The sequence below is a fragment of the Malaclemys terrapin genome, chromosome 9 (genome assembly GCF_027887155.1).
Source record: "Malaclemys terrapin pileata isolate rMalTer1 chromosome 9, rMalTer1.hap1, whole genome shotgun sequence".
Lineage (NCBI taxonomy): Eukaryota > Metazoa > Chordata > Testudines > Emydidae > Malaclemys > Malaclemys terrapin.
The window spans coordinates 1,013,309-1,033,362 of NC_071513.1; the positions used below are offsets into that span (position 1 = coordinate 1,013,309).

The 20,054-nt window shown below is 46.8% G+C and overlaps 2 protein-coding genes across 11 annotated transcripts in view; one reads left to right on the forward strand and one right to left on the reverse strand.

Moving 5' to 3' along the window:
* TEX11 (testis expressed 11) overlaps positions 1–1,963 on the forward strand; it is a 113,225-nt gene extending 111,262 nt beyond the window's left edge. The window contains exon 29 of the mRNA XM_054040050.1: positions 1,569–1,963. Coding sequence (XP_053896025.1) covers positions 1,569–1,640 — 72 coding nt within the window. The 3' untranslated portion in view covers positions 1,641–1,963. The remainder of the gene's footprint in view (positions 1–1,568) is intronic.
* Positions 1,964–8,948: 6,985 nt separating this feature from the next.
* DLG3 (discs large MAGUK scaffold protein 3) overlaps positions 8,949–20,054 on the reverse strand; it is a 175,073-nt gene continuing 163,967 nt past the window's right edge. For all 10 annotated transcript variants that reach the window (XM_054039083.1, XM_054039081.1, XM_054039080.1 and 7 more), the window contains 2 exons: positions 13,797–13,888; positions 8,949–11,620 (listed from right to left, as the gene is read on the reverse strand). In XM_054039083.1, the coding sequence (XP_053895058.1) occupies positions 11,514–11,620; positions 13,797–13,888 (199 nt within the window). In that variant the 3' untranslated portion in view covers positions 8,949–11,513. The remainder of the gene's footprint in view (positions 11,621–13,796; positions 13,889–20,054) is intronic.

Below are 20,054 nucleotides of genomic sequence, written 5' to 3' on the forward strand. Positions count from 1 at the left end.
GAAAGTGCAACTTACAAACGTAGATTTTGTTGTTGTTACATAACTGCTCTCAAAAACAAAACAGTGTAAAACTTTAGAGCCTACAAGTCCACTCAGTCCACTACTTCTTGTTCAGCCAAGCGCTAAGACAAACAAATTTGTTTACAGTTACAGGCGATAATGTCACCTGAAAGTGAGAACAGGCATTCACATGGCATTTTTGTAGCCGGCATTGCAAGGTATTTACGTGCCAGATATGCTAAACATTCGTATGCCCCTTCATGCTTTGGCCACCATTCCAGGGGACATGCTTCCATGCTGACCATGATCGTTAAAAAAATGTGTTAATTAAATTTGTGACTGGGGGGAAAATTGTATGCCTCCTGCTCTGTTTTACCTGCATTCTGCCATATATTTCATGTTATAGCAGTCTCAGATGATGATCCAGCACGTTCATTTTAAGAATACTTTCACTGTGGATTTGACAAAATGCAAAGAAGACACTATTGTGAGATTTCTAAGGATTGATACAGCACTCGACCCAAGGTTTAAGAATCTGAAGTGCCTTCCAAAATCTGAGAGAGGGACAAGGTGTGGAGCATGCTTTCAGATGTCTTAAAAGAGCAACACTCCGATGTGGAAACTACAGAACCTGAACCACCAAAAAAGAAAATCAGCCTTCTGCTGGTGGCATCTGACTCAGATTATGAAAATGAACATGCATTGGTCCACACTGTTTTGAATAGTTATCGAGCAGAATCCGTCATCACATGGACGCATGTCTTCTGGAATGGTGGTTGAAGCATGAAAGGACATCTGAATCTGTTGCACCTCTGGCACGTAAATATCTTGCGATGCCGGTTACAACAGTGCCATGCGAATGCCTGTTCTCACTTTCAGGTGACATTGTAAACAAGAAGTGGGCAGCATTATCTCCTGCAAATGTAAACAAACTTGTTTATCTGAGCAATTGGTTGAACAAGAAATAGGACTGAGTGGACGTGTAGGAGCTGAAGTTTTACATTGTTTTATTTTTGAATGCAGTTATTTTTTGTACATAATTCTACATTTGTAAGTTCAACTTTCATGAGTAACAGATTGCATTACAGTACTTGTAATGGGGGAATTCAAACATACTATTTTTTAGTTTTTTATAATGCAAATATTTGTAATCAAAAATAAAGTGAGCAGTGCACATTTTGTATTCTATGTTGTAATTGAAATCAATATATTTGAAAATGTAGAAAACATCCAGAATATTGAAATAAATGGTATTCTATTTTTGTTTAACACCATGATTAATTTTTTTAATCACTTGACAGCCCTAGTTGAAAGTTATACTGCTATAAGCACCTTTCCATTGGTATAAATGCATGCACATTAAGAGGGATGGGCTGCACTGATTTAACTAATCACTTTCTAAACAGATATAGTTACATTGGTTTAAAAAACCCAACTGTGTGTAGACCAGTGTGTAGCTCAGGTTGTAGGAACATGCTCTGACCCCTGCCCCTTCCCCTCTAATCGAATGGCGGAGCTTTGTTTTTCTTTATCTACTCAGAGGACTGTTGGTGGTTCTATTCCCCCAGATGATTGGTCTTTACAGCGAGGTGCTGGATAAGTTGGACAGAGCAAAGGGGTTCCTTCCAAATGAAGAATAACACTCAGTGCAGCAAGCCAGCATGATGGCACCCCCTGTAAACATTCAGCTGGATAGAAGAGACTGCTAGCTCTTCAGCGACTGCTGGGACCAGCAGCCAGGGCCTGCTCCTCTTGGCCATTTGAAAGCTATGTACTTTTAAGGAAGTTTTTACTGGAGATGTAACTGTTTTCCTTCAGGGACTTGTATTCATGCTATAGAGCTATTTAACGGTAAGAAGCTGAGTCATAACTTTATGAGATGGGGCTGCTGTTGTACAGCCAGGCTAGTTTAAATGTAGGAAGTAGCCATGTGAACAATAAAAGTGTTCTAGCACTATATGCATCTTGTGGCTGCCAGAGTTGTCTTCCTACATAAATATTTACTGGGTTGTTTAGTTTTCAGTCCATTTTGGTATGGACAGGCATTTAGAACTGCTGGCCAGGATTGCAACTATCACTCACTTTGTTATACTAAAGTAGGGTTACCATATTTTGTGCCTCCCAAAGGAGGACACTCCACGGGGGCCCGGCCCCGCCCCCAGCCCCGCCCCCAACTCCGCCCCCTCCCCAAAGTCTCCGCCCCCTCCCCTGCTTCCCGCGAACATTTGAGTCGCGGGAAGCCTGAAGCAGGTAAGGGGGAGTGTGGGGGGAGGAGGCGTGGTCCAGGCTGTCCCCGGCCCTGGGGTGCCGGCCCCGGCCCACCACCCCCGGCCCGGCCTGGCCCCCGAGTCCCCGGCCCGGCTGGCGCCCCCGATCCCCCCGCCGGAGCCCCCGGCCCTGCCGACCCGACCGGCCCCGGCCCCGCCGGAGGCCCCGGCCGACCCGACCCGACCGGACCCGGCCCCGCCGGAGGCCCCGGCCCGGCCGACCCGACCCGGCCCCGCCGGAGGCCCCGGCCCGGCCGACCCGACCCGGCCCCGCCGGAGGCCCCGACCCGACCCGACCTGGCCCCGGCCCGGCCGACCCGACCCGACCTGGCCCCGCCGGAGGCCCCGGCCCGGCCGACCCGACCTGGCCCCGCCGGAGGCCCCGGCCCGGCCGACCCAGCCCGACCGGCCCCGGCCCCGCCGGAGGCCCCGGCCCGGCCCCCCCGACCCAACCCGGCCCCGCCGGAGGCCCCGACCCGACCCGGCCCTGCCGGAGCCCCCAAGCGCCCAGCCCCGGAGCCCCCGGCCAGGCACCGCACCGCGGGCCCGGCCCGAGCCCCCGGCCCGATCCCCGAGCACCCGCACCGCCGGCCGGCATGTCCCGATTTTCCCGGACATGTCCGGCTTTTTGGGCTTTCCCCCCGGATGGGGATTTGGAGCCCAAAAAGCCGGACATGTCCGGGAAAATCCGGACGTATGGTAACCCTATACTAAAGAGAATAGGTGGCTCGCTCACGCTGTCACACACAAAATGCTAAAGCTCTGGCTAGTGCTGCTGTTTATAAGCTGCTAAATATAACATCCTGAGTTAGTCAATGCTGACCCTTAACCTCCCCAAAAGCAGTACACAGGCTGGAGCCTCCATCCACAGCTGGATGGATGGGGTGAGCAGACACCACCCCACCAGCTAAAATTTAATAGGACTAATACAACCTGACCTAAACAACTTGGTGCAGCCTGTGTTTCACAAGCAGCGTTATAGCTCAGTAAAACTGGTGTGCAGCTGCCATTTCAAAAAAGCAAATAGAATGTTTGAGTAGGTCTCACACAGAACTTAAAACATTAGTTACATGCTCACTTAAAGCAGCTTGAGTTGTGATTACCTTAAGGGACAGCTGAGTGGGGAAGGAGAGTGCCTTCGGGGATACACTGACAATATATTTCAGCGAGGGCTGCCCTATGGTAAGCAGACATGAAGAACAATTAAGTAAATGGGCATTTCAGGGGGGGGTGGTCCAGAATTGTAGCCTCATTTATTTGCATGCAGTGCAACTGCTCTTCATTATGTTAAGGACCATTGGGTTGACAAGGGCAGGGAGTAGTTGCAGCACACTGCTACACCTCATGCTGAACGATGAGAGAGGCATTGGCACTCAAGTGATCTCAAGATTTGGACCACTCACTCTACCCCAAATGCCCAGGAGGGACAGTGATTTTTTCCCCCCAAGGTAATCTGAGAAAGCATGTGGATTTTAGAGCACTTACCTATAGTAGTGCATCTACCACCTAGAGAAGATCACTCCAGCTTTACTGCAGGTGTCAGCTTTGCTGCTATTTGGAAGGAAAGTTGACAATCAGTGTCACAGTGCAACGCTGGCAGATGACATAATTCAGCTATACGTGCACAAGATCAGCAGCTGGTGCTTAACTCCCACACTAGTGCACAATTGGCAGAGGCCAGGCAGCACTGCACCCCCTGCAATTGTTAAGGGCTGCATTAGCAGAGCTCATGGTCAGAGATGCTCCTGATTGTAAAAAGCAGGCTGCAATGTTACTCTGTATAGTGAACGTATTATTTCTGTAGGCCGGACACAAGAGGGTGCCTGTTCCTACTCAAGCTTTCTCCTTCCCTCACTTCTCCCCCCAAAAAAATCATTTAAGCCAAACAAAATAAATTTTGGATTATTTGCCTTCTGTTTTTTCAGGCTTAGGGTTCACAGTTTCACACTTTTCTCTACAACAATCTGGGCAGAATCAGGTATTCACATGGCTCCAGGAACTGCTTTCATTTAAAATAAAAAGTTGACTGCCAGGAGGGCGTGGCATTTTAGAGAAGCTTAGAAATGTGAAGCCTAAAGGCTCAACCACCAGAGGGCAAATTAAAAAGCCAACATTTAGTTTTAAAAATCGTGGCATAAAGCCAAGCTAATGGTTGTGGGGGCCTGATTAATAACCAGTCTGCAGTGTGATGCCCCATCTCCACCCAGCAGCTGGAAGCCAACCCTTATCTACAAAAAAAACCAGGAGTACTTGGGGCACCTTAGAGACTAACAAATTTATTAGAGCATAAGCTTTCGTGGACTACAGCCCACTTCTTCGGGTGCATATAGAGTGGAACATATATTGAGGAGCTATCACACACACACACACACACACACACACACACACCCCATGAACAGGTGGGAGTTGTCTTACCAACTCTGAGAGGCCAATTAAGTAAGAGAAAAAAACTTTTGAAGTGATAATCAAGATAGCCCAGTACAGACAGTTTGATAAGAAGTGGAGATACTTTATTCTCCCACTTCTTATCTCCACTTCTTATCAAACTGTCTGTATTAGCTTGATTATCACTTCAAAAGTTTTTTTCTCTTACTTAATTGGTCTCTCAGAGTTGGTAAGACAACTCCCACCTGTTCATGCTCTCTGTATGTGTGTGTATATATATCTCCTCAATATATGTTCCATTCTATATGCATCCGAAGAAGTGGGCTGTAGTCCACGAAAGCTTATGCTCTAATAAATTTGTTAGTCTCTAAGGTGCCACAAGTACTCCTGTTCTTTTTGCGGATACAGACTAACACGGCTGCTACTCTGAAACCTTATCTAGGTCTCCTCCTGAGGTGTTCTACAGCTGGTAATTAGCTCATTTCCTGAAGACTGACACAAGCAGATGCCATTGCAGCATTCACAGAAACTGACTTGCATTATATATATTGCACTAGATGCTTTTCAGTATGGCTCAAGTCAGCAGTGAGAGACTTTGTTTCAATGCTAGTTGGTCAGAATTTAATTGAAGTAGCAGACTTAGACAGAAGAATTACTTACCCTAAAGTACCTGTGATTCCATGATATGGTGTAGTCAGTATGGATCCCCTCCTTGTATGTGAGATCTGTACAGTATTTCTTTGAATAGCAGTAGTTGTTGTTGGGGGGGGGGTGGGGGGCTGCACATGTGCCCTGTGCTGCCTCATACTCCCCTCTGAAGGCAGAAAGGGCAGAGTGATGCTGACACCTCATCAGTTCCCTTGCAGTTCAAAGCCTGTAATAGTTGTGAACTTGGAAAAACGATGATGGAGGGTGGGTCGTCAGATCTGCACTGACATCTTGAAGAATCACAGTTACCTTAAAATAAAGAACCATCCTTTGAGTATGTGTCAGTGTGACGCTGGGGAGCATGGATCAGTGTTCATTTCGTGCTCCCCATCAGTACCTGGCCTGTGCCAAGGAAGCTAATGATCCAATCAGCAGACCAAATTTGGTGATGAATCTGGTCATGTGCCACCTGAGGCACATTGTGCCTACACTAAGAAGCATGGAACTCACTGTTGGTGACTGGCAAACATTCCTCCCTGAATGGTGGGAGTGGCGTTCTAGCCATACCAAACAACAATTGGAGTATTGCCCTGCCAAATGGGCATTTGCCCAGGTAGCCATGTCAAGGGCAATGTTCAACAAAATTCAGTGAGTTACTCCAAGCTGCAGCTTTACCAACCTGAGAGGTTGGACTGTTCCTGAAGCAGGTGGTCGACACACCCTGTGCCCTACGGGACAGGCTCACCAGTCAGCTAATAGCAGATGGACATGCAGTGAGATCAAGTTGGAGAGTCACTGTGAAAAGACTGCATGACTGGAAATAGCCACAAAGAGACAGGGAGAAAGCAAGAAAGGCTTGGTCCAATCAAGGTATTATAGCAAAGCCCTGCCGACATCCAGAGTCTGCAGCTGCTTCTCTCTCAGTAGCAAGAGTGCGTCATGAAGACTGACAAGGTGAGCGACTGGTTCAGGTGGAGGTCAGACCATCTCAGGGATGACCTTGGACTGTGGCCTGACCACTACCGTGTCCCTATGGAAGGACATAACCTATCTAACCTGAGGGCAAGAATGAAGGAGGATCTTAAAGGAATTTCAATACTGTTAGATGAGAGAATGTCTCTTGTGACTGTACCAGTGTGTGGCACACAGCTATTGCTGCTAGGTTGACCTTGAGAGTGTTAAATATGAATTGATCCTGTTTTAGTAGCAGCATATAATCAAGGATTGTCAGTGTATATTCCTGTACTAGGTCCATGTTCTTTTGGACCACCTGTGTGGAAAAATCTTTTCCATTTGGAAGGTAAATCTTCCTGGTGGATGGACTTCCTGCTTTGGATGAGAATTTTCTGAATGCCTCTCTTTTAGCAGTGGTCAATCAGCCAACATCAAAGCAGTCAGATGCAGTGACTGCGGGTCTGGGGACAGGAGTTGACCTTAGTTCTGGGATATTACATCTAGATTGGTTGGGAGATAGGTTGCCACATGGACAGCTGTAGCAGGTCTGATGGCCAAAATTGTCTCGGCCAGCAAGGGACTATCAGGATGACTGCCTGATCTTGTATACTCTTTTAGGGATCTGGGCAATTGGTAGGCAGGAAGATAGTTTTCTCCTTGGGTGGTCTCAAGGATACATATCTGGCAACAAGACTAAGCTCTCATCTCTGCTTGAGCAGAAGTTTAAAGGACAATTACCCCCACCCCCGCTCTCCCATGATAGACAGTAGCTGCTTGCCAGACCCATTCAGTAACCATTTGCAAATGGTCACTGCAGGTCTGCTTGAGAAATCTGCTCCGTAATTGCTGACCCCTGGTATGTGTAGAGCCAGCAGCGTTATCCTGTGATGGTGACACCACTTCCAGAACTTGATGGCTTCCTGGCAAAGAGGGAATGCTTGAGTGCCTCCTTGTTTGTTTCCATAGTGAAGGTCAGCCCTGTCAATCAGAATTTGCATTGTGGAGTTTTGCAGAACAGGCAGAAATGCTAGCTAGGCTGGGCTGATGGCTCTCAACTTCAGGACATTCATGTGTAGCTGTAAATTGTTCTGAGACAATCTTTTGTAGCTGCTTCAGGTGAGTACCCCAGCCTGTCCCTGAAGCATCTGTGATAAGTGTCAGTTGGAGTGGGGGCAGAGAAAGGAACCACCTTTCCATTCATTTACTGGGTCTAGCTGCTAAGCGAGCTCTTGGAGGACTTGAGGCAGGCCTGTTACCCTTCTGTTCATGTCGTGGTTGGGCAGGAAGACCTTTACACCAGAGTAATTAAGGTATGGAGCTTGCTGCCACACGGTATTTTTGGGATGGAGTATGCAGTACGATTCAAGAAAGGCTTCTACACTTATATGGTATCTGTATTTACAGCAGGCTTGGGTATGTTTGTAAGCTATGTGACTACCCCTGCTTCAGGACATGAGCCAACCACTAACAGCCCTGATTGAGGAAGGAACTTCTCCTCTGTCATGCTATTTAATTAATTGTCTTTTCTGAGGCTTTTACGCCTGAAGGATCAGGTATATACACCACTGTCAGAAACCAGAGTAGAGGGACTATTGATCTTTTCAGTCTGATAATCACTAATATGCTTAACTAAACAAAACATTAAATATGTGGACTATAACCTGAGAGTCCTCAGTAAACTACTTCGTGCTTTCTGTTACCAGTTCTTCAAAAGCTACTTTATTCCCGCAGCTCCAGCTTCTGAAAGGAAAACTGCAGGGTCAGAGCTTTCAGTCACTCCAACTCTATCAATCCTCAGCTATTCACTTACACTGCTACAGTGTCTGTAATAGAAATAACCAGACCGGAAACCGCTTCTTTAAAAATGGTTTATGAGCTAGTTTTTTTTTTTAAATTAGGCTTTACTTGGAAACAGATTTCCAGCCCTTTGATGGGGGAGCTGATTTTTTTTTTGGATTCTGAGGCTGGGCCTGCTACGGGGCTCGTACAGTGATGCACCATTACAATAGTAGCCTCTCCCCCCGAGAGCAGATAACCCATTCACATGCTGAATGAGTACACTGGGAATTTCAAAAATAGGTTTTAACTACATTTAGTAAAGACAACTCCATCCCCAATGTTTTACTTCAATGTAGCGGTGTCATTATAACCTCTGCCCATCTATATTGTACAAAGAGCATGTCTGACTAAGTTAAATTTTAGTACGACCCTCCCCCAGCTTCATATTCCTATCAGTGAAAAACAAGCCACGTCCCCTCCTTTGCAGTACAGGCAGGACCAGATGCAGCAGGGTTTCATAAAGGCACATAATTTCCATTGATAAAAAAAAGTGGTACAGCTAGTCCCCCACATTGCTTGCAGGGCACAGAATATATTCTGATACAGTATTAGGGAAGGCCTGCAACCACAACCCCACCTCAAAGAGCTAGTGGCATTGGTAAAGCTGCAGAGGGGCCTTCTTGTTGCTATGGTCACTCATCTAAACCCAATAACTGCTCTTTTTCAGGATTGATTTTTAGGGGTCATCCCCTCCCACTTAGAAACCTAAACATTTCCAGGCTTTGGCACGTTGAACGTAACCCTTCGGTTCACTACAGCCCAACTAGACCCCACTCAGGTGCCAGGATCAACCTCCAAAGGGCAGGGATCCACTACACAATAAAAGGTTTTTACAAGAAGGTTTCTGAGTCAGAGTTCATTGCAACTCTCTGTTTATTAAAAATATATGTCTCCTTGGAAGAAACACTGGTAACCAACTAGTGTCATGACTGACTGGATACTTTCACCTATACCATGGAGTACACTGGCCTTTTTCTCCGTGTGACTAGAAGAGAGGGAGACAGGCTCTTAGAAAAAAAGTTAAGAAGCTGTAACCTTGTGACTAGCATCTTAGGAACTTGCTCCTATTTCACTTAAGCCAGCTCTTGAGAATGGGGCTTGTGGCATCCAGAGCAGAACCAACCGAGCAGGCAGTAGCTAGAACACTGGACATCAGTCCATGGCCGGAATCTACAGCAGTCCTCTCTCCTTTAGCTCCACCTCTCAACAGTAGCGGTTCCATCAATGAGCTTTGCAGCGTTGCTTTGAGTCTCACAGGATTGCTAAATCCCTTTTGGTCTCCGGTGACACTTCCCACTTACCCAAATGTATTTTTACAAACTTACAGCAGTTCTCACTTATATTTAAAACTGAGGCCACTGCACAAAACACACTGACACAATCAGCTATCACCTCAGGCAGTGGACAGTGTTAGCATGCTGTTGTCTAGCTGGAAACAGCAGTGGTCTGATCCTATTAGGTTAGGTCAGCAACAGCTTGGTTTTCTTCTGTAGCATCCAACTGTCACCACCTGGAAAGGAGGAAGACATACCTGCTCACATTTTTAGGGTGACGACCTTTGCTCTGGTGTACAGGAATGGGGCATGGCGAACGTTTTTACATTTTTCCCTGCAGAGGAGAGGGCTCTTGCACTAGAATTAGGGGTACTTGAAAAACAAAATCTAGATTGGAAAATCCACAAATCCTTTTGGAAGCTCTTTTCCTGAGGTAGAGCCACATTCGAACACACACACCTGTGCTTCTCAAAAGCAGCAGCCTCAGGCCAAGGAAGACTACCTGTCTGTGGTCTTATGCCACTCACCTGGTCACAAGATCTCTTGATTATACAGCATGATGGTACAATTCTGTCTGCATTTCCATCCCCAACAGACTGCAAAGCTCCTGAGACTTTCTAAAAGTGGATCCCAAACTTCAGAACAGGCTTTATGCAGACAGTGGTCAATAGCAGAAATATTCAACAGAAGAGGTGAACAAGCACTATCTGCCAAGCGCTGAGTCCCAGGGACTCAGGAAGGGACCCTGCTGTACGGCATGCACAGCTGCTCCACAGCAAAGGTCCTCACCCCTTGCAGGGGAAACAGCCGTTTTCACGGTTACTGGAATTCTGAACTCTGTATTAAATTCCATTATTCATTTGGGAAGTTGTGAGCTTCCATTCCAGGCACAGCTATGGTCTTCTTCCAGCAGCAGAGGGGAATTCGTGTGCTTTCATGAGGAAGACTGGAATTCCCTCACCCTATCACACACCAGATTCAAATCCAGTGTCTGTCCCCAGGGAGACCAGATGGATGGCATTTGCTGCATCCACATTGAAGTGTTCCGGCAGCAGCACAGAGCAGCTGGCTTGCTCATTCCATATGGTCTGTAGATTATTTCCTTTGACACCCTGGGTCTGGATTCTATTTACAATGTAACCATCTTAAAAAATAAGTTAAAAAACTGGATTTTATACCCACAGGTCATTATTAACATGAGAAAATTCTAATAAAAAAAGCTGACACAGCAACACAACATGGTTTTGGTTTAACATCTGCTTAAAAAAATAGAACAAAAAGGAAACCTCTCATGCAAACACATTAGGTGGTGTGTAAAACAATGTGCAATTTAATAACGTTCTCTCTCACTCTGCAGCCTCCGGCTCAGTCTGGGTCTTCCAGTTTCACTCCGATCAGCTGCTACATGTTAGTCTGGACCCTCGGCCCTCTCTGCACGCACACGGCATCCCAGTTTCTCTGCTCTATCCCAAAGAGCTGGGCTTTGGTTCTCAGAAAACTGACCAGATGTGAGAAGCATCCGAAGCACTTGGTACCATTTCAATCTCTTCTTGACCAGAGTGGGACTCCCATGCCCAGTGACTGGGATACAACAATTTAAAAGATCCTTGCAATATAGTACCGTTTTAGGAGGTCCCTCAGGTTTTCTAGTCCACATATATATAATATATATATAATATCTTTATATATTATATATAAATTACATATACAGATAAATAAAATGCTTTCTGTTGCACTGTTCAGAGCTACAAGGCAGTGACACATGCTTGGAGAAATGCCCCCAGGAGCTCCAGTCCTAGCTCATTTTAAAAAAAATCCGTTGTTTCAGTCGTTCTTTACATAAGTCCTCAGCCGCCTCCTCCCATCTTGCTTCTTGGGTTAAATTTTAATAATAATAAAAAACGACTTGAATGGGATCTCATCTGTCTTTAATGGAGCAGCGGGAAGGTCCATGCAGGAATGGTGGGGACAGTCACGTGATAAGTGAGATTGATTCATCCCAACAAAAAGAAACAGGACTAGAAAACTCAATCTTGCGACGATCTAAAAAAGGGGGCAGGAGAAGTATTCATGTCCACCCCCTTGGGGCATAGGTGAGGGAGGGATTTCAGACATCTGCTCACAAGGAAGTTGATGGGGGAAGTCTTCAGAGTTTCTCAGGGGATGGGACCCAGATGTAGTGCCCAGACTGGTCCTCGATGATCTGTTTGATTTTGTTGTATATCTCTTCCAGAGAGTCTCCTTGTACAATGGCTAAAAAGGGAAAGAACAAGCCAGTCAGTCAACATCAGGCAACACTGCACCACACCTGCACATGCCATGCAAAGGTCCCTCGCCCAGCGAGTGAGGCAAAGCAGCCAGAAGGGATGGGAGAGAACGGTGCGGCACGGCTACCAGCAGACCTGAGCGAATCCTGTAAGTAGTTCTGGATCTGCGCTAGGTGAACAACAGGCAAACTGGGACATGGAGAGTTAAGGATACAGAGTACCTCCAAGCAGATTAATTCTAGGGAGAGCTCATGCTGATCTCATGTTGGCATACTCTTTTCATGTGTACAAAGTACCAACTAGTCTCTCAACAAGGGGCTGAGAATCAACTTTTCAGACAATTTCATTAAAACACACTAGGTACAGAGCCTTTGGGAGCTCTGTATTCATTACTTCATCCACCTTTGAGCAGGAGCTGCAGGCACTTTCATAAAGACTGGCTCATTACAGCTTCCAGCAGGCCCAGGGACCTAGTTTAGCTTCCAGCTCCCAAGGGGAGAAGTTCTTGGGGCTTCCTGGGAGAGGATTCCCCAGCCAAGCGCATCTCACTGCCCAAAAGTTTCAAGTTCACACATGTGTTTTCCCTTTTGCAATCCCATTTTATTTCTCCGATAACATGCCTTCACTTAACTGTAGATGATTGAGTCCAACTCAATAGGACAAAACCAACACTTAATGAAACCAGGCAGATTTGGCTTTTTCCTCTCTCCCCCCAGAACTCATTTGCTCCAGCCCCCAGATCGTTTTGTTGGACTCCTCACAATTTGTCAATCTTTCTGGCTCCCACGTCGCACCAGAGCCCGACAGACAGGCAGTCCATCCCCCCTCCATGTCCATGACACGAGGCCTTTGTACATGCAGCCCAGAATCACAGTGGCTCTTTTGCAGCTATCTTACATTGCAAGATAATCGAATCTGCTCTCCCTTATTGCTGCAGGGCTCACACTGCCATTCCTGCTCCCCTGGGTTCCCCTGCCCAGCAGAATCCCATTCCATTATTTCCTGCCCATGTTTCCAGCCTCCTCCCAATTTAGTGTCACCTGGGAACGTCACCCATGTGCTGCTCACCCTGTCTCTATGATCACAAACATGTTACATAAGGTCTGCCTCACCCCAGTTCCGCTGCTCCCAAAGAGGCCCCTCTCTCCCCTTGAGATGCTCCCAGTTATCAGCACCCTGTTTATGGGTTTTACCCACGTTTTCAGCTCAAATGAGCCAATTTGAACTTATTTTCCACATGAAACTGTCTGTTGGTAGCAAATAAAGACAGTGTGCCTCGCCTGTTTCCCCCCCCCAGCTGTTGGCATGAGCATATCAAAAAGCAACCCAAAAAGCACTGGGAATTCCTTGGGCTTCTCCTGCTCACCTTTGTGAAAGGACAATATTCTGGGGAGGGTTTTAACTTGCCAGTAACTGGCCCATCCTAGCCTGAACTCCTCCTCTGGCAGGTGTTTTGGCTGGGAAAGTTCCTAGCGTAGCAGTCTGGCATATGAAATGGCAACTGGTGGGATCACTCCTTTCCTTTCAAATTGGTAACACGTTTGCTCCCCTTCAGCCTTGGTGCCTCCAAAGCTGCCCATTATTTTCCAGAAATAATTGTGTGGTACAGCGTGTCCACTATTTTCCTTAACGCGCGCGGACACCTGCTGTGCTGGCCAGCTGATCTGTGGAGGCACAAGTTGCCAAGTACTCCCTTACTGGCCCTTCAGCAAATGCTCCTTCTCTTCCTAAGCAGCCAAGTGCCCATGCTTTTCTTGAAGACGGACTGTAAAAAGCAGTTCAGTCTTCACCCATCAAGTCACTAATTTCATCCTTCAACTCTTTTAAATGGTCCTCCTCTCTCTAGTGCTCCCTGCCCTCATGTGCTAAAATCCCTGGTCCTATGCAGTCCTTCCGCAGCATTTGTAAGTCTTGCTTTTCTATTGGCCCCTTTTCTCCTTGCTGCCTTCAGCAATTCAGAAAATCCTGTATGGCTGCCTCCCTCTGCGTCTCGAGGGCAGGTTTGCCGTTACCTCCGGATAGCTGAAGGGCCCCTCCATGGAGCCACATTCACAGACTCATATCCATTTCTTGATTCTTTTGTTTTCGGAGGGACAGAGTCCCATGACTCTGACAGCAAGGTGGTGCTGATGGGGTCACTCCTGCCCATCCAGGACTCTTACCTGTAAAATACTCTCCAAACTCCTGCTCCAATTTCATGGCTTTATCAAAGACCTTGTTGGCTTGTTCATATGTCTGTCTCCGGTTCATCTCCCTGCCAGGCATGGATGAGAACAGTCTGAATGTGTTTCTTTTTACTTAAAACAACAAGCCAAAAGCTACCGCCACCACCAGTGCTGGGAACCCTCCATGCATCAGCGAGCTAGGCCCTAGTGCAGCCCCTACAGACTTCAATTGCAAGAGACTGGGTCACATATCGAACTTCACTTGCTCTCTTGCTGCCCTCTGCAATACAACTCCAGCTCCAGCAATTCCTTCCAGCACCAACATCTTTCCACTTCACCCAAAGAACAGAGGTATGCTGGGAAGCCCAGGCAATCCCCAGCCTTCTGCTGCAGTGCATGTGACCCCAGAACCTTGTAGTGCAAACTAGCAGAGGGCACAGAGGAGTCACAATTTTACAGAGATTCCATGGGTTGGATATAAATTCACAAAAGGGTGGGGTCTGAGGTCTCTGCAGAGAGCCAGTAGCCCACTGGTCATCAATCACTGTGAAATGGATGGATGGATCATATTTAAGAAGTTGCGTGTCTATAGTGAAAATTATGTTCTTAAGACAGGTAACCAGGACCTAGCATGTTTCGGACAGGTTCCTTTCAGGCATGGGGTAACAGATGCTTATCTCCTTATCTGGCCATTGTGTATCATGTCCGCCAACGTAGGCCGATTTGCAGACTGAGCCAGATGCTGATTAAGAGATTTCACAATCTACCAGAAAGGAGTGTACAGGAAAAAGACAGCCAGCAGGGGTGTCCTGCTTAGAAATAAGGGCAGTGGATTGTTCTATCAAGGAGGCAAGCTGACAGTGTGACTTATTTAAGAGCCCAGCCAAGCCTGAGTGTAAAACGCTGGAAGGACTTTGGGTGACCACTGCTCTGTAAGAGAGAAAAGCAGCTAGTGACGTAAGTGTAGGTTCTAGAATGCACATTATGATTTACTTTTATATACAGCATTTGTTTCCAATACTTCTACTGTGATCACTTGAATCTCTGCACTTTGTTAAATAAACTTTTACTGGTTTTCACTATATACATATATAAGTGCTAGCTATACTGGGGGGGTCCTCTGTCCCTGCATCCAAAGCTGGTCTTAAGGCTTGCTCCATCATCAGTTTAAACTTGGGCTCCCTATTTTTTCAGGATGTACCCTTGGAAAAAAAGTGCAGATCTTGCACTTACAGGGAAATAGGAGCCTCTCCCAAACAGCAGAGGCATTAAGAACGCCCGTCACTGCTCAGGAGAGCCTCGCAGTGAGAGAGGCGCCTTTTAAATCTCTGGCATCCCTGAGCAAAATAACCAAAAATAAAAGTATTTTATAGATATAAAATCTTTCCTTAAAAAATGGAAAGAAAAAAGGGAACAACTGTTCCAGGAACTATAAAACACTACCGAGAACTAACTAGATACTAACTGCTAAAATCACCATTAAAGAGAACAGGCACCCAGCAGACTCTGTCAGACTGAAGGTGGCTGAAAAGAAACCGATGGCTGTTCATCCACGCAGCCCTTTATACTTTCCGCCCAGGGCATGAATGTGTGGGGACGTTGCTACCAAACATCTCTGATCAAAGGCACCGGCGCACCTGGAGCAGAGTGCCCACAGGGACACTACTTGAAGGACAGATTTCATGATTCTAAGGAAAGGAAGGAATGAGAGCAGCAGAATAAGCACAAAGGACTTTTAAAAAGCAGACAAACTCAGACAACTGGTAGATAAGGTCCCATGGGGAAAACAGAAATCTAAGGGGACAAAGGAGTTGAGAAGAGCTAGCAGCTTCTCAAAGAGACGATATTTAAGACACAACTGCAGGCTATCCCAATGGGAAGGAAAGATAGAAAAAAAAAGTAAAAGGTCATTATGACTCCATCAGGAGTGCCTTAATGACCCTAAAAGAGGAATCCTACAAAAACCAGAAATGCGGATAAATTGCTCTGGAAGAGTACAAAAGAATAGCACAAGCAGGAGAGACAAAATCAGAAAGGCTAAGGCACAAAATGAATTACACCTAGCAAGGGACATAAAGGGCAGTAAGAAGAGGTTCTTTAAATACATTAGGAGCAAGAGAAAGGTGAAGGAAAATGTAAATTCTCTACTTAATGGGTAGAGAGAGCTAACCAATGATGATGTGAAGAAAGGCGAGGTATTAATTGCCTATTTTGCGTCAGTCTTCACTAAAAAGGTAAACTATCACCAGATACTTAACACAATGAATATTAAAAACAATGGAGAAGGAACACAAGACAAAATAGGAAAAGATCAGGTTAAAGAATATTTAGATAAGCTAGCTGTATTCAAGTCAGCAGGGCCTGATGAAATTCACCCTAGGGTACCTCAGGAACTAGCTAAAGCGAACTCGGAACCATTTGCAATTAACTTCTAGAACTCCTGGAGCACTTGTGAGATCCCAGACGACTGGAGAAGGGCAAACAGAGTGCCTGTCTTTAAAAGGGGAACAAAAAGGACCCAGGGAATTATAGAGTAGTCCATCACCCTATCTTCGATACTGGGGTATATTCTGGAACAAATCAATTTGTAAGCACCTAGACAATAATAGGTTATATTGTCAAGAACAAATGATGCTAAATCAACCTAATTTCCTTTGACAGGGTACCTGGCCTAGTGGATAGGGGAAAGTAGAAGAAGTGATATATCTCGATTTTAGTATGGCTTTTGGCACAGTCTCTCAGATGACATTCTCAAAAGCAAACTAGGGAAATATGATATAAATGAAATTAAATGTAAGCTGGGTGTACAACTGGTTGAAACACTGCATTCAATGGTTCACTGTCAAACCGGGAGGGACATAGGTAGTGGAGTCCTGCAGGGGTCAGCCCTGGGTCTGGTACTATTCGATACTTTCATGAATGACTTGGATAATGGAGAGCGGAGTATGCTCATAAAATCTGCAGAGGACACCAAGCGTGGAGGGGTTGCAAGCACTTTGAAGGACAGGATTAGAATTCAAAAGGACCTTTGCAAATTGGAGAATTGGTCTGAAATCAACAAGCAAAATTCAGTAAAGACAAGTGCAAAGTATTACACTCAGGAAGGAAAACCGGAATGGACGACTACAAAATGGCTTTATAAAGCAGCGCACAAGCGACCAGGGAGCTTTGCGAACAGGGGCTGCTAACAGGGAGTTTCGCAAGGGAGTTCTCCAGGTGAAGGAGGAGCAATACAGCAACCTTTTGGGGTAAGTGACTGTCTGTAGTGTGTGTTTGTTTGTGTTTGAGGGTTACTTGCTGTGTGCTGAGCTTGTGTTTGTCAGTCTGTTTGTTTGTTTTGGTTGTTTGAAGGACCGTGTGCTGTGGCTGGCAGTTGGAAGCTGTGAGCTTCAAAGGAAGGTTTGAAAGCTAGAAGCCTCTGGTAAGTGGCTGAGCCTTAATCAGTGGGCGGGGCATTCATACAGGCCAGGGCTTTATAAAGCAGCGCACAAGCGACCAGGGGCTGCTAACAGGGAGTTTCGCAAGGGAGTTCTCCAGGTGAAGGAGGAGCAATACAGCAACCTTTTGGGGTAAGTGACTGTCTGTAGTGTGTGTTTGTTTGTGTTTGAGGGTTACTTGCTGTGTGCTGAGCTTGTGTTTGTCAGTCTGTTTGTTTGTTTTGGTTGTTTGAAGGACCGTGTGCTGTGGCTGGCAGTTGGAAGCTGTGAGCTTCAAAGGAAGGTTTGAAAGCTAGAAGCCTCTGGTAAGTGGCTGAGCCTTAATCAGTGGGCGGGGCATTCATACAGGCCAGGGCTTTATAAAGCAGCGCACAAGCGACCAGGGACTGCTAACAGGGAGTTTCGCAAGGGAGTTCTCCAGGTGAAGGAGGAGCAATACAGCAACCTTTTGGGGTAAGTGACTGTCTGTAGTGTGTGTTTGTTTGTGTTTGAGGGTTACTTGCTGTGTGCTGAGCTTGTGTTTGTCAGTCTGTTTGTTTGTTTTGGTTGTTTGAAGGACCGTGTGCTGTGGCTGGCAGTTGGAAGCTGTGAGCTTCAAAGGAAGGTTTGAAAGCTAGAAGCCTCTGGTAAGTGGCTGAGCCTTAATCAGTGGGCGGGGCATTCATACAGGCCAGGGCTTTATAAAGCAGCGCACAAGCGACCAGGGAGCTTTGCGAACAGGGGCTGCTAACAGGGAGTTTCGCAAGGGAGTTCTCCAGGTGAAGGAGGAGCAATACAGCAACCTTTTGGGGTAAGTGACTGTCTGTAGTGTGTGTTTGTTTGTGTTTGAGGGTTACTTGCTGTGTGCTGAGCTTGTGTTTGTCAGTCTGTTTGTTTGTTTTGGTTGTTTGAAGGACCGTGTGCTGTGGCTGGCAGTTGGAAGCTGTGAGCTTCAAAGGAAGGTTTGAAAGCTAGAAGCCTCTGGTAAGTGGCTGAGCCTTAATCAGTGGGCGGGGCATTCATACAGGCCAGGGCTTTATAAAGCAGCGCACAAGCGACCAGGGGCTGCTAACAGGGAGTTTCGCAAGGGAGTTCTCCAGGTGAAGGAGGAGCAATACAGCAACCTTTTGGGGTAAGTGACTGTCTGTAGTGTGTGTTTGTTTGTGTTTGAGGGTTACTTGCTGTGTGCTGAGCTTGTGTTTGTCAGTCTGTTTGTTTGTTTTGGTTGTTTGAAGGACCGTGTGCTGTGGCTGGCAGTTGGAAGCTGTGAGCTTCAAAGGAAGGTTTGAAAGCTAGAAGCCTCTGGTAAGTGGCTGAGCCTTAATCAGTGGGCGGGGCATTCATACAGGCCAGGGCTTTATAAAGCAGCGCACAAGCGACCAGGGAGCTTTGCGAACAGGGGCTGCTAACAGGGAGTTTCGCAAGGGAGTTCTCCAGGTGAAGGAGGAGCAATACAGCAACCTTTTGGGGTAAGTGACTGTCTGTAGTGTGTGTTTGTTTGTGTTTGAGGGTTACTTGCTGTGTGCTGAGCTTGTGTTTGTCAGTCTGTTTGTTTGTTTTGGTTGTTTGAAGGACCGTGTGCTGTGGCTGGCAGTTGGAAGCTGTGAGCTTCAAAGGAAGGTTTGAAAGCTAGAAGCCTCTGGTAAGTGGCTGAGCCTTAATCAGTGGGCGGGGCATTCATACAGGCCAGGGCTTTATAAAGCAGCGCACAAGCGACCAGGGAGCTTTGCGAACAGGGGCTGCTAACAGGGAGTTTCGCAAGGGAGTTCTCCAGGTGAAGGAGGAGCAATACAGCAACCTTTTGGGGTAAGTGACTGTCTGTAGTGTGTGTTTGTTTGTGTTTGAGGGTTACTTGCTGTGTGCTGAGCTTGTGTTTGTCAGTCTGTTTGTTTGTTTTGGTTGTTTGAAGGACCGTGTGCTGTGGCTGGCAGTTGGAAGCTGTGAGCTTCAAAGGAAGGTTTGAAAGCTAGAAGCCTCTGGTAAGTGGCTGAGCCTTAATCAGTGGGCGGGGCATTCATACAGGCCAGGGCTTTATAAAGCAGCGCACAAGCGACCAGGGAGCTTTGCGAACAGGGGCTGCTAACAGGGAGTTTCGCAAGGGAGTTCTCCAGGTGAAGGAGGAGCAATACAGCAACCTTTTGGGGTAAGTGACTGTCTGTAGTGTGTGTTTGTTTGTGTTTGAGGGTTACTTGCTGTGTGCTGAGCTTGTGTTTGTCAGTCTGTTTGTTTGTTTTGGTTGTTTGAAGGACCGTGTGCTGTGGCTGGCAGTTGGAAGCTGTGAGCTTCAAAGGAAGGTTTGAAAGCTAGAAGCCTCTGGTAAGTGGCTGAGCCTTAATCAGTGGGCGGGGCATTCATACAGGCCAGGGCTTTATAAAGCAGCGCACAAGCGACCAGGGAGCTTTGCGAACAGGGGCTGCTAACAGGGAGTTTCGCAAGGGAGTTCTCCAGGTGAAGGAGGAGCAATACAGCAACCTTTTGGGGTAAGTGACTGTCTGTAGTGTGTGTTTGTTTGTGTTTGAGGGTTACTTGCTGTGTGCTGAGCTTGTGTTTGTCAGTCTGTTTGTTTGTTTTGGTTGTTTGAAGGACCGTGTGCTGTGGCTGGCAGTTGGAAGCTGTGAGCTTCAAAGGAAGGTTTGAAAGCTAGAAGCCTCTGGTAAGTGGCTGAGCCTTAATCAGTGGGCGGGGCATTCATACAGGCCAGGGCTTTATAAAGCAGCGCACAAGCGACCAGGGGCTGCTAACAGGGAGTTTCGCAAGGGAGTTCTCCAGGTGAAGGAGGAGCAATACAGCAACCTTTTGGGGTAAGTGACTGTCTGTAGTGTGTGTTTGTTTGTGTTTG